This window comes from Ascidia mentula, chromosome 3 (assembly GCF_947561715.1).
Source record: "Ascidia mentula chromosome 3, kaAscMent1.1, whole genome shotgun sequence".
NCBI lineage: Eukaryota > Metazoa > Chordata > Ascidiacea > Phlebobranchia > Ascidiidae > Ascidia > Ascidia mentula.
Window position 1 is genome coordinate 5,085,129 of NC_138568.1, and position 15,912 is coordinate 5,101,040.

Here is a 15,912-nt window from a genome sequence, read left to right on the forward strand (position 1 = left end):
AAGTATTTTCATAGCGTTTGCATCAAAATCACTACGCAGATTGAACTATGAACACTTTTGTTCCCGACACAATCCGCCAACAATATCTGAACATAGAGCGCAGTAAAATCACTATCTGTAGTGGCAATTACGGTGTGGTGGTGTTTGTCTATTTTGCACCAACATGTGGCGAAAATAAGAACAGGAATTTTTCTGTCAAGCGACCCTCGAAACTATTTGCCAACTCCATACAGATTGGCCGCCCCCTGACCCAGACGTCCACGGTCCACCTAAACTGTGATCTGTTTTTGAGCTAAGGGAGGTCATCGACTGCGTTGGTCATGTGCCCGGTTCCGCTTCATTGCGCACGCACATACCCTATTTCAACAAGAAGCGAGGTCAGCAATTTTCGGTTTAATCTTCCATCACGTTGGCTAATGATGCATTGGGTGCCCTGCTCCATTTTTAAATCCGTCTTGTTCTGTTTTTTTTGTATAGACCTAGAATAGATCTGTCTTCTGAAAGAGATTGAACAAAGTTCTGAGAGAACGGATCGTTGAAATGCAGTTGTTTCACAGACGGGTTGTTTTAAAACTGTGGAATGTTGTTTTATTGGTTTAAGTAAGGTTTATTTCTTGAACTTATTGCGGCAAACGTTTCTTAAGCACATAGAACGTACAAGTAATGGTGGCTTCAGTAGTTGGCTACGTCATTAATTGCATGTTATTGTGAAAAAGTGGTTGGCACAAAGCACCTGAAAGGCCCAATATGCCATATTGTGTCAGCTTACTTTGCTGGGATTCGAACCACCAACCTTCGAAACCACAAGTTACCGGAAGGTTTTTAGCACATTTTCTATGATCAGCAATGAAGTTTACATAAAGTTGAGGTAAAACATGGTCAGTTTTTAAGGCTTTAAACATTGTGAATATAAATTGAACCATTACAAGTGGCAACTGTTACTTAAAAGGTCGAGCATAGTTAAAAAAACACCTGTTGAGTACAAATTTAGCAAAATTTGGCGAAAAAAACATTTGGACATAAATAAAAGGTGCTTTACTGACGAAAGAGCCATCGATTTCTAGCTATTGTTATTAATTTTTCTGGGAATATGACGATGACAGGCGTTTTTTTGTCTTCCATCGAGGCGTGTGACATCGTACGGTCAAAGTGTAATATACGTGATATTGGCCTTATCACTGCCGTTGAGGGATGCGACAAACATCATCTCCTGGGATGGAAGTATCCCACCTGTGTAAACTTGTGCCACCAGACGTTTGGTCGTTGTGTCGACGCCCCGCTTAAAAGTGCGCTATTCCTGCTGTAATTTGCGCTTGTATTTAGTTTGTGTATGCTTTGTGGTTGCGGATGAGTCATACACTGTGTTCTAATTACACCTTATTACGAATTGTAACTGAAACACTCTTGCTGTCATGAAGGTACATAAAGAATTAACGTCCAAATCACTTCTTTATCTGGCAATTTACCACAGAACAACAACCAGGGCGAGATTACAATTTAACATGTAAAATTTCAGGATCATCTTTTTTTTACTTAAACAGCGTTCGAGTTAATTGCACCCCCATGTAACACTAAAACTCAAACCAGTTGCAGATAATTTCACCAGGATATTCATTCGTCTCGCGTTTCAAACATTGTCATAACAGAGTACTGGCCGTTGTGGGTGGCTTGAAACAAACGTGGTGCAGAAAATCGTTTTCGTGAAGGGAGAAAAGCTTGCGGTTAACCTAAAATTTAGAAACAGAAACATGTTTTCGATGTGTTTTGATTCGGTTCACCGACTTACATTCACGCTTTCCGTCGAAATAATTTGCCCGTGTAAGTGTTTATACTGCACGGAAGGCAGTTGTTTTAATTTCGCCGGATATTTGGCGAAACCTTATTGAAATAGTTGAGTCGATAAAAATCCATTTGTCTATGAAAAACGCAACCGAGGTTTATTAATTATCGTTAGTAACATACGAAGCCTGACCAAATTTGTTTTTGGAAAGTTTCGGAAATGATAAAATGCGAAAGGCGTTGCTCGACTCGTCGCAAACCTCAGATCCGAACCCCAGCATATCATTCACAGACACTTGACAGGCGATCCTCGTGGTTGCACGGGTGCTTGGCAGAGCGAAAACAAACTCCCTCGTGCGGTACTTCCCGTTCAAACCCATTTCCGGTGCAACTGAGAAACAGGAAAACATGAACATCACGAGGATGAAATGATGCGGATTCAGCGGCACGCAACCGAGCTTGGAGCACCTGAACGTGGGACCATGGAGTCGGAATCGATCGCAGAGTTTCGTGTTGACGTAAGTTCACACTTTCCGACCTCGTGTCAGGGCCGGAGCAAATACTTCAATATTATGGCTGTTATCCGGCGAAAGTGCGCTTGTTGGTCCCGTTCGAAAAGGTGGTAATTGGTGAATTTGCCAAACCGGCAAAACTTTAAAAATGTTTAAATGCGAAAGTTGCAATCTACTTGGATAAAATGCGTAGTAAGGTACCGAGGCACAGGGTTCGTATTTTTGAATTTCTGCCGCAAGATTTCTGTGAAAAGGTGATAAAAATAGTGGTATAAGTGGTTTGTATATTTATAAACTACATTTGTCATGATTCATATGACAAACGCTTGGACATTGATGACTACAAAAAGACTTCATGTAATTTTTTTTAACCTGTGATAAGACGTTTTTCTCCCAAATCATCGCTCGTTTGCAGGTTGTAGACGATTTGCTGTAGGTTATTTTGGAGTAATCGTAAACGTGTGCACATATCGACAAAACTAGCCGCAATTTTAAAATGCGAAAATCGCAATTACCTAATATGTCAGTATAATATCGGTACGATTTTATTGTTACGTCACAATTGCCGTGATCCACGAGGAATTACAACTTATTATCAATCAAGTTTACCACGAGGTTGCTGTTTTCCTTGGCGCGTGTAATAAGGAAGAATATATTTGTTGACGAAGTTCAGTTGAATTTCAGTCAATGTTAATTATGTGAGAAAGGAGCTGGTCTGTTTAACAGACCATCACGCTGTTGTTTCATCGCCGAGTTTTTCAAACGTTTTTCAAACTACAACGGACTCGGTGCACAGAAGTTTCTTGTGACGTTTTAGGATTGTTGGGGCGTTGTATCCTGCAAAAAAAGGGTTTCATTAATTTAATTTGCGTATTAAACTACATGCTAGCTATTGAACTGTTGCAACGAGAACAATTCCGGTTGCACGCACGCTATTTCGTTTCTTACACATTAGTAACAGTTTTGTCTTAGAAAAAGGACTAACAGTTTTTAGCGTGTGGTCATGGTTTGAGATCCACCGGCACATTTCCAAATATCACCAATGACGATTTCCTTGTTGTGATTCTTGTGTGTGTCGAATAATGCTTCAATGCAGTCAGTGAAATGTTAATATTGCAGAAATTGTCAAGAGCTTGGTCCTCTTACGTGAACGTTTCGGCAGCTTTCGATTTGGATCACCTAAACCTTAAACCGAAAACACGGTTTGGTTGGAAAACATCACGCAACTTAGACATCGCTGTTACAGAGACAGAGGTGCTTGCCCTCGCTGGGTTTGCGGTTAGATGATCGGCGGTCGAAGGCGCTCTTGGCTGCCTTCTTCTTTCTCGAAAGGCCTTTATATGCAGAGCCTCCCGACTGAGGGTAGACATACGTATGTTGTAAGGTGCGCTGGCATAGTGAAGAGTTGCACCTTATATATGACAGACGTGGTCGACGAAGTTGGGTTCTTTGTGTAAATTATTGGATCAAATTTTAGCCCAGGGAAATATGTCAATGTTTTAGCAGGGAAAGCTGTCTGGAGGCTTGTTGATTTAATTGCAGTTTTAGTTTTGTCACATTAACTTTTTAGAGAGCGGGTGTATGGGTTTCAGCGTACATTAGTTGAAGTACTTACAGGAGCATATTTCCAATCCTATGTTAACTTATTGTAAAACATTCATTGCGTGTGTTCGCAGCAACTTCAAAATACGTTTGTGGTCGGGGAACTTACGCTGGTTAGAAATTACAGGAGACTTTTAATTGAGATGTAATTGTGCACTTGGTATTGTCGAAGCTCAGGTCTTGGGTATGGGCCAATACGCAAAACTGCCACAGGGCACTGTGGACTGAAGGATATCACAACATTCGCATAACGCGAAATGGAACATTTTATTTGCTAGAGTCGCACAAGTATTTGTCCTTATAGTGCTTGATGGCGATGCTGTTTAAGCAGCGATACTTCTGAGTGAATTTAAAGTAATTCCTGTTAACTAAAAGGAAGTCAATTGTTTGTGATTAGTGCGTTCAACCGCCATCCACGTATGAATCACGTAAAGCTGTATGATCATCCATTGACCTTGAAATACATGATGTCTTGCAAGGCCGTATCTTCTATTTCACCCTCAGGCGAGTGTGTTGTTTTGTATTGCGTTACGTGTAGAAAGCTAAAGCTAACCTGCGTTAGTTGAAGTTTTTCCAGTTTAAGTCGGCGTGATCGGTTTGTTGTTGTTAAAAATGTAGGCTTTAATCTCAATTAATTGTCCCTGCAATGGTTAAATAACATGGGCTTCCTAAGAAGTGGCTGTGTTCTCTTTTAACGTTGTTAAACTAAAACATTCATATTTTGCATACGTTTGCATAAAGACCATGATGGTAATGCAGTTAGACTTGCACCAAAAGGTCTGCAGTTAATACCTGAAGAACATTCCATTCACATTATATTTGAAATAGAGCCATAACAATCAATCAAGAGCTACGGAAAAGGTGTACACACTGTTTCGACTTGTGAGGTCTCATCATTGCCATTGGTGACTGCGGTACTGGCCTTGCTGTTAGACCAGCAGGCACACAGATTTCCGCTTTGTGGTACCTTCCGGTCAATCGTCGAACCCTTGGGTGCCCAACTGGAAACCAAACAACAGAGAAAATTTCACTCATAAGTGATGGGTTTTATTGCACTGTCTTATTTCCCAAAAAAAAATACAAAACTTTTCGTCAATTTATTAAAACGTTACATTATTTGAACAACACATACTACAATTCCAGTATTTTTGAGCTAATTTCCATTAAAGGTCCTGAATTTATTGAAGGAATTGTTGATTTGAACGCAAGCCACTTTCATTAGATGCTGGTCATCGGTTTGCAACGTCCTTCCGTCAAACAACAACAAACAAGTGACTTCTATGAGTCATAATAGGCGCTTGTAACGTCACACTTGCTAATTGTCCGCTGCGCTAACTTCCTGTTTTTCAGTAGGTTTTCTATCTGTTACCTCAGTGCTACCTAAAATGAAAGTTTTTGCAAAGGTTTTTCTGCAATATACGAAATCTTTTAATTCAAACGCTTGTATAAAGGAGCGGAAAATTTAGGCCGTGGAAAGGATTTGAAACTGCAGATAACCAAAAAAACAGAATGCGATTTGTTGCAAAGGTTTTGCAAATTTTGAAGTCCGGGATTTCAAAGTTGGTTTTGCATTGGAACATTGTCTTGCTTGTTAAGTTTGGTGGTGATTTTGTTGACTTTGTGTATGGCTTTTGGTTAGTAGAACCCACAATGTTGCATTCGCTACACACAAACAGCGGTAACACAAGCACTTACCGCCTTAAGGGAGTATCAGAACTCCTCTAATATGATTTGGAAACTCCCCTGATAATGTATTCCGGACAAAATAAGAAAAGTATCACTGAAAATCACGCGAGTCGCACGGCTTATGGCTCGATCTCGTAACTTGATTATGAAAACACTAGCGAGATACCTTATCGTCTCTAAACCACACCCCCTTCATCTTGCTTTTGCTGAAGTGTTTAGCACAATATACATTTCGTTTCGGTGGAAAAAAAATATCGGTTAATCACAAAAATACAACCAGGAAGTTACGGCTTTCTGGTCAGAAAGACGTTAGGTTTTTGAGAGATTTTGTTGAAACGACAAACTGTGTTGTTGGTCCTCCCTATTAAAAAACCTTTTAATGGAAGGCTTAAGGTTACGCAACCCCCACTTATACACAGAATTTTTTGTAAATTGGATCAAAGGTGACCTTGGAAGGACTTCAAGGTCGAACGTGCTCGGACGGTGCGTGGGCACATTTCCGCAGTCACGTAGGCACACGGGCATTGCAAAGGGATCATTCAACAAGCAGGCAATTAAAAGAAAATTTGTCAAATCTCCTTCACCTATATTTGCAAGTTGCGGCGCTGGGAAATTATTGCGGTGGTCATGACGACGCACAAATAAATTGATTTCATGTCAATTTCGCATGACGCCTCAAAAGACGACAGACTGCTAGCAAAGGTTGTGTTTTCATAAAAAAAATAGATTTTGTTTGTAGATTTTAAGGCTAAGCTCGAAAGCTGCAATTCTTTATTTGTGAAATTTTGAAGGTTGTGCGTTGCTTACAAAATTACGCAAGAAAAATGTTGCTTGATAGTCGGATGTATTTGTCCGGCTGATTGGATTTTAATATGGCACCGACAATGCTGTTGAAAGTTATCGCGTGTTCTTGATTCGGAGTTAAAGGTCAAGTGCCTAATGTATTCCGGTCCACATTAAAATCGTCACTAAATGGAACTTTTTTTTTCCTAATTTTGAAAAATATTGAGGAAATTACATGTTGCCGCCAATACGCAGTGACGCAAAAGTGACATCGGTTGACAGACGCTTGAAACTTTATGATATTCAGATGCGATTTTTTTCACCGCGACAGAATTCTCCATTTTACTAACTAAACGAAAAAAACAAGTTCCCTTTTTTTGCTGCATTTTTCTGGCGTTTACAGCAAATATTTTTCGATCCTTTTCTCAATCCTCCGTCTGTGAAAATCCCAGGGTACTGGTGTTAACCCACACACTGCTTGTGTTTAGGGGGTTTAGGGGTAAACGTGGGTTTGTGAATGGGTGAAATGAAAACCCGGACTTACCTTGTTATGTCATCAGTGGGTAGCGATACTCAAGGCACTTGCTGGCAGGAAACTACAAAAAGCAAAGGCATTAACATTGGTACTTGTGTTTGTCGAAACGCGTAGTAAATACGGTGATGTTGACTATACGCAGTGTATCATAATATGTAAATACGTGCATATTTTGCTACGGTGCTTTTTGAGCGCACTGCAACAACAAAGCACACTTTTAATACAGCTCGGTGGCGCGTTACGCTTTGTAAATGAATTGTTGCCCCTTTTTATTCTCTTGTGTGGAAAAAATGGGTTTGTTTTTCAGTATTTGATGGAATTACGTTGCAATTTTCACTTGAACACAAAACGCTAGACTGATAGAATGATATGCGGTGAATCCCTTTTTTGTATAAAACCATGAACTGCTGTCGCCACATTGTGCAAAGAAATGACCCTATGCACGTGATCATCACCGGATGGTCGTGACGAGGTCATCTACTTTGTTTAAACTCGCTCTCCTCTTCTGGTGCTCCCGGCTCTATTGTTTTAACTTAAGTTTTAATCGCAGCCCTCGTAATATCCCCAATCATCTTGACGCAACGCAGGTGACGTAACATATTGTGCATAGTCCGTCCGCTCATTTGGTCATACGACCGTTTCCCTTTACCATTATGCGATGACGTAAGCAGATGGGCAGTTGGTTGCTTGAGTCTGAGAAAGTCTGCCGCTACATGCTGGTGGCAACTGTCAGGTCTGGTCTGTGTACCTGCAGAAAAGCTACCATTTTCAGCAGCATGGTATCTGTAGGGGTTTGGAAACAATTGAAGGTGCGTGTCTGAAGTGTATTTGATTGCTTTGAAATGTAACATTCGGAGGAAATTGAAGTAACGCGTTGAAGTGGCGACGAATATGACGCTCAGTTGCATTAACGTTGTTTCGGTTGCTGTGCATTGTTTTTTCAAAGTTCCCTTTAAAATGTTTGAAATCAATTTTAATTCCCCTGTGTTATTTTACCCAACGTTAACGTTGCGTTTTGTTTGTGTTCTTACGGCCAAAGTGAGTTAAATTGTTTGTGAAATATAGTATATAACCTCATAATATGCATGAACATGGAGTTTAAGATCAGATGTGTTTGACCAATTTAAGATGTTCTAACGACAAATTATATTTCAAGGTGAAACTGAATGTTGGTGCAAAATTTGGTGCTTCAGTCGTACGCGGCTGCGACACTAACAATTAAATGTCAGATATGTAGGAGCAACGATAGCTGTTGTGGTTGAGAAACATATTGCCTGGCTCGTTTGTGTCGAATGCGCAAATCAACAAGCTCCAATTTCCCGACGGAGAAAATCCTACACGGTTATATTCACGACGTGAGTAGTTTAAATAAAAGCGGCCGGCCGTTTGAGTGAGCCGTAATACAGAGAAACTGTTTGCACATACGTGGGCAGCTTCACGCTACGCGTTACTGGTGTAAAGTGGAATAGTATTGACAGGGTGCAATTTTACGAGAGTTGAATAGGGACACTGTTGTGCAGGGAAAGATCCGAATTTAGCAACTTTGTATAGCAGAATAACATCCGGGGCAGTCTGTGTGGATTGTGCGTGTTGTTGTATGCAAGGTTATAGCGAGGTGAAAACAGCAAATAAATATAACAAGAGCAGAGGAATAAACAGAGGTTGTGGCCCAGGTGAAGCTGAGTGTTGTTGTTCGAAGCAAACCTGCAGCAATCTAATGTATTTTACTGACAAGCGTTCGACAATACCCCCTTACGTGAAAAGGGATTGTATTGAATCAGTCTGGAGTGTTCTGTTTTAACTGATGGTAATAATTGATTGTTTTTATTCAGGAAACAGTAGGTAGTTGAATGTAGACCTGATTTGTTTTCTGTTTGTAAGTTTATTGGCTGCGTTCGCTTCCCGAATCGACTTGTTTCGAAAACTAGAAGACTTCAAAAGCATCTCAGCGTCGGCGTTACCATGCACAAGTAAGTAAACCACTTTATATAAAGCACTTTTAACAACACCGTATACTTTTTAACATGCCTGCTTGTCTATACGGCTTTATGGCCACAAAGACACGTTAACCCATAAAAATGTAATCACTGAAATGACCTACAGCACCAAAGCTTTTAAACCACCAGAGTTTAGTAAAGAATCATTTGCGTCTTGCCAATCATTAAGTACACAGTTGCTTATCACACCATCCCAGTTACACACCTGCTTTTCATCCGTGCCGATCTTGCAAATGTGCCACCGCGTCTGACCTCGCTTGAACCATAGTTCCGTTTTGGCGGGTACAGTTTGATATCAAATCAAATCAAGTGTATTTTGCGCAAAAAACAACTACGCAGATGAAACCGCTTGAAAAGCGACAGAGAATTTACCACACTTTACACTTTTATTCGTTTATAGCATGATAAGTTTTAAAAACAGAATACCTGGTAGGCTACGATGCATACCGCAACCGTTAACTAGGCTAGCCATGAAACCTACAGGTCGTAGGTTATATCCTCATTGGTAAACACGTTACGAAAATTACCTTATTTTGTTTAATTATATTTACGCGACACAGTAGGCTATAACTTTTTGAATCGAGCATTCATATAGGTTTGACTTAATATCCCCATGAACGTTTAGTTGAATCAACGCATTTAAACATTTATGTATTTGCATGGGTCATATGGCGACGTTCACAGTGCAAAACATTAACAATTGTAATTTTTTAACAAACTACCGCTGCGTCGCCATTCCGTATGCTTATTCATTGTAAAAATGCTGACTATGCATGTTTTTCGCTAGCTGGAAGGTAACTATTAAAATTGTTTGGTATTGAGAAGTGGTTCAACAAATTTAAAATTTTGGCAGTTCTTCGACGGCAATTTTGCAAAGATAGCACTATTTATCACACCTTATTTTATTACAATTTCATGTTAACTTATGAGGACCCCCTGTGCTAGTTGTGTTCGGATACTGCAACGTTTTTGTTTGTTATTAGTCACCAAAGTGGAAGGCAAGCTCCATGCTCTGGGGGAAATGGGGCCGTAGGTGCCACCTGTAAGCATGGGAAACCCCCTAAACAGGACCAACTGGACTGTCCATACAGAATAAAACAGACACTTGGAAACAATAACTTCTCCAACTACGTCACTTGCTGTGCAGACTCTGATCAAAGTAGCTTGGCTGATTCACGAAGGTATTAAGTTGTTCTAACCATAATCTGAAAATATTTTTGCCTTGTTTTAAAGCAGTCAATTTTTTTATAACAGCCATTTTAATTTCATTTGGTGAGTTATATGTCATACAAAATGTTGTTGTCAAGTAATTCGATAAATGCTGAGAATTCTAAAACACAATAAAAAATGAGAAGCTTTATATTGTACTTAACATGTTGTGGTGTTACATAGCTGTTTTTGCTGAGGCAGAATTAATATATTATTTGCTAAAATTGTAGGTGCAGAGACTCAATGTCTACAGCATATACTGACTGCCAAGAAGACCACCAGAACAGAAACGGATTCTGTGGACCTCTCTCTTGGTCGTTTTTCCCAATTGTAATCAGTATTACAACTTCTGTGGGGTTTATTGTAACGTAAGTTGTGAATAAATGCGCTTTACGAAAATATCAAAATTTACAATGTCTTGTGTATTTTTTTGTAGTTATACCTTCGCCAAAACAAACTGCCACATAGAAAGATGGATCTTCCCCTATTTGAGGTATTGTGTTATTATATATGCATGGTTAGACTACATTAAGATTATCTACATGAACTTTTTACTTTTTAGTTATACTGGGACTGAACATCCAGAATCAATGATCTTCGGTCTGATTCTTAACATCGAAGGATTTTTTGGTAAATGTTTATTTGACATACAATTTCACAAAAGTCCTTAAATTTCTGATATGATTTGTGTAAAATGTGATTTATTTTGCTCTGCTAGTATCAGTTTGTAGTAAATAAAAATTCAAATATGCAATGTTTTCTTTCAAATGCAACAGTTTCAGCATGTTGTTATTGACAGGTCTGATAGTCGTGTTTCTGGCTTGGCGATTTTACAGACATATGGGTCAGAAAAACTGCATTAACTCTCTTGCACTTGTCCTTGGTACATTCAGCTGTTTTGGTGTCATCATGGTCGGAAACTTCCAGGTGAGGATACACACAAACTGTGCCGTAAAAAGTGTCGCAAGTTTAAATTTTCAAATATTTTTTTGTAACTGTTGAATAGATATTTTAAAGGGAATATTTTAAAAGTCTAGGAAATATCATTTTAACAATTAATAAAGATACGATTTACTGTAAACTAATCCTTGAAACCAAACTTTGTAAATTATTTAATACTTTTTTAAATTATAAAACGTAAATATATTTTTTTCAGGTGACCAAAGCCAAAGTGCCTCATTACATCGGTGCGGGGTTAGCCTTCATAATTGGAACTGGTTACGGTGTTTTGACGAGTCTCCTCAGTTGGCGTTCTTTTCGTGTTGCGCGACCATCTATGAAATACTCAACTTGTGTGTCATTTCTGCGATGTGCCTGTGCCATGCTGATGGTCACTGCAATAGTTCTGTGTAAGTAAGAACGGTGTATCACTCCCAAACCTTACCGTTTTCCTTACATGGCCCTGATATGTTGTTTCTCATGTGCTCCACTAAGCAGTTTGCTTTATAAAATTCAAAAATGTTACTGGAAAAGTCCTACTTGAGGCTGCAGACAGTACACACTCTTTCAACCTATCAGGTATTATCAGTGCAGCTGGTGGCTGACCGCGGTGTTGCCAATCAAAGACAATCACATTTTGCGGCCGCTTTCCAATCACTGTTTAGTACTAAATGAGGTCCGAACTGAAGATGACCTGATAAGTGTGTACTGTATGCAGCTCACTGACTGATTATTGTACAAGTCCTACTTCGTTTGTTGAGGTTTAACGTTATGAGTGGCACTAAAAGGTGCTTTTGTTATTATTTTCAGTATCTGGTGTCGCTATGTACAAGAAGCTGTCTCATAGACATGAATCGTCGGTGAGTTTCTTAGAAAAAACAAAGATCATGCAAATAGTTTGATGTTCAATGGCATATGTTTTGTTATAAAGACCACAGTTGGTGTGTAATTGCAAGCAAATGCTGCAAATATACATTCAAACACACAGAATATATACAATATTTGATCAGCACAAGAAAATACTGTTAGGCTGTACTATTTATTATGCTGTAATATTTTGTGTACACCACAAACAACCTGAAATTCATTTAATTAAAAAACAATAAAATAGTGCATTTTAATTACAGAAACCCAATTTTACTGACCCTCTTATGTTTGTTAATGGATCATGCCGTGATTTGCTGAGCAAAATTCCATTGCATGTCCAATACGTTGACTTACTTGGATCCATCACGGAGTGGATTCTGACTGCGTGTTTGTTAATCTGCCTCAGTCTCTACACATACGAGTTCAGGGTAGGTTTAGTGACCAATGCTTTATATTTGTATTTTTATGTTAAAATCGTACAGAAAATACGTTTTCGAGGACATTACGCTGCCTGGGCCTATCTTTATTTATGCTGTATATATCTGCAATTTTTTTCCTGTATTACATCCGAAATAGCCTTAAATCGTGACCATGGCACTTTGTTATTTGGCCTACTTTTAAAAAGGGACAAATCCAATTAATTTAAACTAAAATAATTTTTATTGTTAGGCTTTCCAGAATGTGAAAGTGATACTGTACGCACAAGCTGGTCCTCTTCAATCCAACAATTACAACTGCAACAGAAAAAAAAAATCTGAATTTTTGACACAAAAGGGAGATGTTATTGTTGTCATTGATGGCACAAAACCAGAAATAAAACATCAACATTCTTCATCACGGGATAATTTAAACCATGCGAATGGTGACAGAAGCAGTGAACTTAATGCTCTTCTGTCGTCAAACTCTTCGTACAAAAGCAGTTCCTTGTGTAGCGACAGTGCAGATGTAACAGAAAGCGAAGCTGATCAAAGCAAAACTTTGCTCATCAGTGACGACACAGGGGAATCCCCTTTGGGAAGCTTCACAGTTTGATGTGATCCTGGCATTCAACTGGACCTCACGTTTTTGCACTTCTTGTTTCTTGCACCTCCATGCGTTTCATTACTCCCAAGCGTTCGAACTTTACTGATCATCAGCAACCAAAACTGAGTGTCTTAACTCTTTATGTTTGCTGTTTTTTTACCGTTTTTTCAGCGTGACCATGATCGATTCGTCACCCTATTTCGTATAATGTTTACAATTTTACTCGATCATGTTGCTTACTTTCAAAAATCTAATTTGTTTTGCAGATGTACTTTTTTATACTTCTCATATGTTGTCAGTTACAAGTATTTTTATTGAATTGACAGTTGCCTTATTATTGCATGACCATTACCCTCTCAGTATTTAAAAGTTTATTTCTGTAAAAGCATAACTATTGTTTTATTATGGGTTTAGTTTGACTTACTTTGCATAAACCTAAAAAAACACCGATTGATTTAATATCCCTAAAAATGTGCTGACTGCAACATTAAAGGTTACTGTTGTTTTTGTCACCACTAGGTGTCTCACCAGTATTTTGGTGCTGATGTCACTTTCATTAGTGCTAATATTTGGTATTGTGTTTGTTAGTTTTCTTCAATTGTTAGTTCCGCCAAAATAAAGCTTTTGTTACTACCAGTCTTTTGTCATCCAAAAAGTCTTAATGCTGCACACACTCCTTTATTTATAACAGAACTCTTTTCATGAAACAATAAAGGGAACAGTTTTCCAACCATTTTTTCTTTGAAGAAAGCGACCTATGACCCAAGGAATAACAAAAACTGAAGTTTTATTTAAAACTAAATAAATTTGGCAACCAAATAATATATATTTGTGGATTTATCAAAAAAGTGGCAGTGAAAACTAGGCAGTGATATATAACAAAACCACAAAATTAAAAGCAGGCTGAAGTGCTGTAGAAACAAATGGACAACTTGGTAGGTGGCACTAAGATAGTTTTTTGACTTTACAAGATTCCAAACTATCAAATTGTAAAGATTTTCTCTTTATTTTAATTCTTCCAGATGCTTTCTTTGTGGCTGCCTGACCCTTGTTTTTTTCTTCGCAGGAATTTACACCTGTCATTTGAACAGGAGACTTGTTTTCACCTTGTAACCGTTTGGTATCCTTTCCAGGCCCATTTTCTAGTGTTTCTTGCGTTGTGGTTTTGGTGCTTGTTTTCCTTTTCATTATTCTCTGTTTTGGAGGACTTGGTGCTATGGTATTTGTACTGGGAAGTTCACACTTCTGGGCTTTTGCAGCTTTGGATCTTGCTGCCAAGCGGTCCAAATACGGGGTTGCCGAAGAAACTTCATCGGTTCTTAACAAGACCTGAGGCTTCATAGACTTTTCCTGCTTTGCTGCAAGGAGCAAGTTGTTTTTGGGACTTAATTTCTTTTCCTTCATGTGCTGTCGTTGCAAAACAACACCTCGTCTGTTTTGATGAGGATATCTTCGTGGAAGAGCGGCAACAAAAGTAAAAAACTTGTGTACCATTTCCTCATTTGTTATTTTCAAGAGAACATCTCTTTCATATCCAGCCTTGAAAGAAAAACAATACTTGTATCAAAATCAGTCAATAAATATCCAATAAATTATTCTCCATGATATTAAACAAATAAAAACATTTTATTTGATAAACATTACAGAAATGATCCGATTTCTATTCAAAAAATAATCCTAGGACCTTCTTAAAAAACTTTTACAACAGTTCTTGTGGGTAACTACAAGCTACATATTCCATACATTGCCGGTTCACACGCCGGTGTAACAAATGTATGGAAAGATATATGCTAATATCACAATGTCAAGTAATAGTCACCTTTTCAAGTTTGTGTAACAGAAAACTTCTTGACGCTTGTTCAGGAAACACCATAAATAACAGTTCGTCCATGGGGTTTTGGATCATCTATTTTGTGGTAGAAACACAATTAATTTGCCCACATTAGTTTCTTTTTCTTTTCCTTTACAACGTCTACTATATTGTACTATACTGTTGACGGGCATATGGGGAAAAGCAGAATCGCACATGATGCCTATCGCGCATAGAAATCGTACTTCTTGTCCTTGGCCAAAGTGTGCCACATTACTAATTTTACTTGCACATAATGCTCAAGTAGGGTAACAAGATAATTCATTGCCATTATACTTAATTTATTCCCGAGTCACGTTAAAGAAACGGCCAAAAAAGTCAAAATTACCCCAAAAGCGGAAGCAAAGGGAATTTCCCACATGGTACATAACCCGTGTGAATTACCTTTATGTTTTGGTGGTAAGTTGTGTTTCTGGGATATACAAAATTAAACCCAGATTTCTATTGTACTTAGGCGTAAAATAAATTATCGTGTAAATCCTGAAATCTTAAATTATAATTTTAGATTTTATACTTGGTAGTTACGGTTGGCTGCGCACCAAAAAATTGACAAGTCAAAGTTCAGAATTTTCGCGGTAAACCAAAACAAAAGCCTTGAAAGTTTTGCTTTGCATTTAAAACAAGTTTAGCAGAACAGAACTTCAAGCGATGCTGAAATATCCAAGTTTAGTGTAGTATTTGCAACAAAATGTTGTCTGAGCATCGTGAAAATAGTAGCAAGCTGTCTATGTACAATATATTTAATCTTGTGACGTTTTGAGTTAAACTGTTCAGCGTTTTGATTAGGCTTGTGTGCAATGATGACGAATCTTGTAATGGGTAACCGATCTTTGTATACCACAGTGCTTACTCAATTTTATTGCACTACAGACTATTTACAGACAATTTATTTTTAAATAGTAGTGATTGGGTGTAGTGATTCTTGACTTTAAAAGCAACTTGCCCATAATTATTCAAAATTATTTACAAATTTTGTTTAATGTGGGAAACAACACATAAAAAACCTCATAGCCAGAATATTTGAGTGTATTATTAGGTGACAACCTCAAGCAACAGATATTAGTTTTGTATAACCTTAATGCAGACAATATGTCTGCACACCTGACTTGA

General features: G+C 38.3%; 2 protein-coding genes across 2 annotated transcripts; one reads left to right on the plus strand and one right to left on the minus strand.

Annotated features, from left to right (window-relative positions):
- Positions 1 to 8,727: 8,727 nt before the first annotated feature.
- Positions 8,728 to 13,547, plus strand: LOC145894352 (uncharacterized). The gene is made up of 10 exons (XM_082982912.1): positions 8,728 to 8,867; positions 9,878 to 10,075; positions 10,334 to 10,471; positions 10,540 to 10,596; positions 10,666 to 10,733; positions 10,903 to 11,030; positions 11,260 to 11,452; positions 11,853 to 11,902; positions 12,170 to 12,337; positions 12,579 to 13,547. Exons 1-10 carry the CDS (start codon positions 8,860 to 8,862, stop codon positions 12,939 to 12,941), a joined length of 1,371 nt encoding a protein of 456 aa, XP_082839038.1. The 5' UTR covers positions 8,728 to 8,859; the 3' UTR covers positions 12,942 to 13,547.
- Positions 13,548 to 13,598: 51 nt separating this feature from the next.
- Positions 13,599 to 15,086, minus strand: LOC145894354 (uncharacterized). Its single transcript, XM_082982913.1, has 2 exons — positions 14,752 to 15,086; positions 13,599 to 14,471 (listed from the first exon to the last, which is right to left on the minus strand). Exons 1-2 carry the CDS (start codon positions 14,836 to 14,838, stop codon positions 13,878 to 13,880), a joined length of 681 nt encoding a protein of 226 aa, XP_082839039.1. The 5' UTR covers positions 14,839 to 15,086; the 3' UTR covers positions 13,599 to 13,877.
- Between the last annotated feature and the right edge of the window lie 826 nt (positions 15,087 to 15,912).

What these genes read in the sequence shown, in the direction of transcription:
- LOC145894352 (XM_082982912.1), top strand. An exon ending in TCATGGTCGGAAACTTCCAG is followed by an intron (nt 11,031 to 11,259) that starts GTGAGGATACAC and finishes TATTTTTTTCAG; the next exon opens with GTGACCAAAGCCAAAGTGCC. An exon ending in GGTCACTGCAATAGTTCTGT is followed by an intron (nt 11,453 to 11,852) that starts GTAAGTAAGAAC and finishes TATTATTTTCAG; the next exon opens with TATCTGGTGTCGCTATGTAC.
- LOC145894354 (XM_082982913.1), bottom strand. Translation starts at nt 14,838, where the DNA reads ATGATCCAAAACCCCATGGACGAACTGTTATTTATGGTGTTTCCTGAA. An exon ending in TGTTACACAAACTTGAAAAG is followed by an intron (nt 14,472 to 14,751) that starts GTGACTATTACT and finishes TTTTCTTTCAAG; the next exon opens with GCTGGATATGAAAGAGATGT.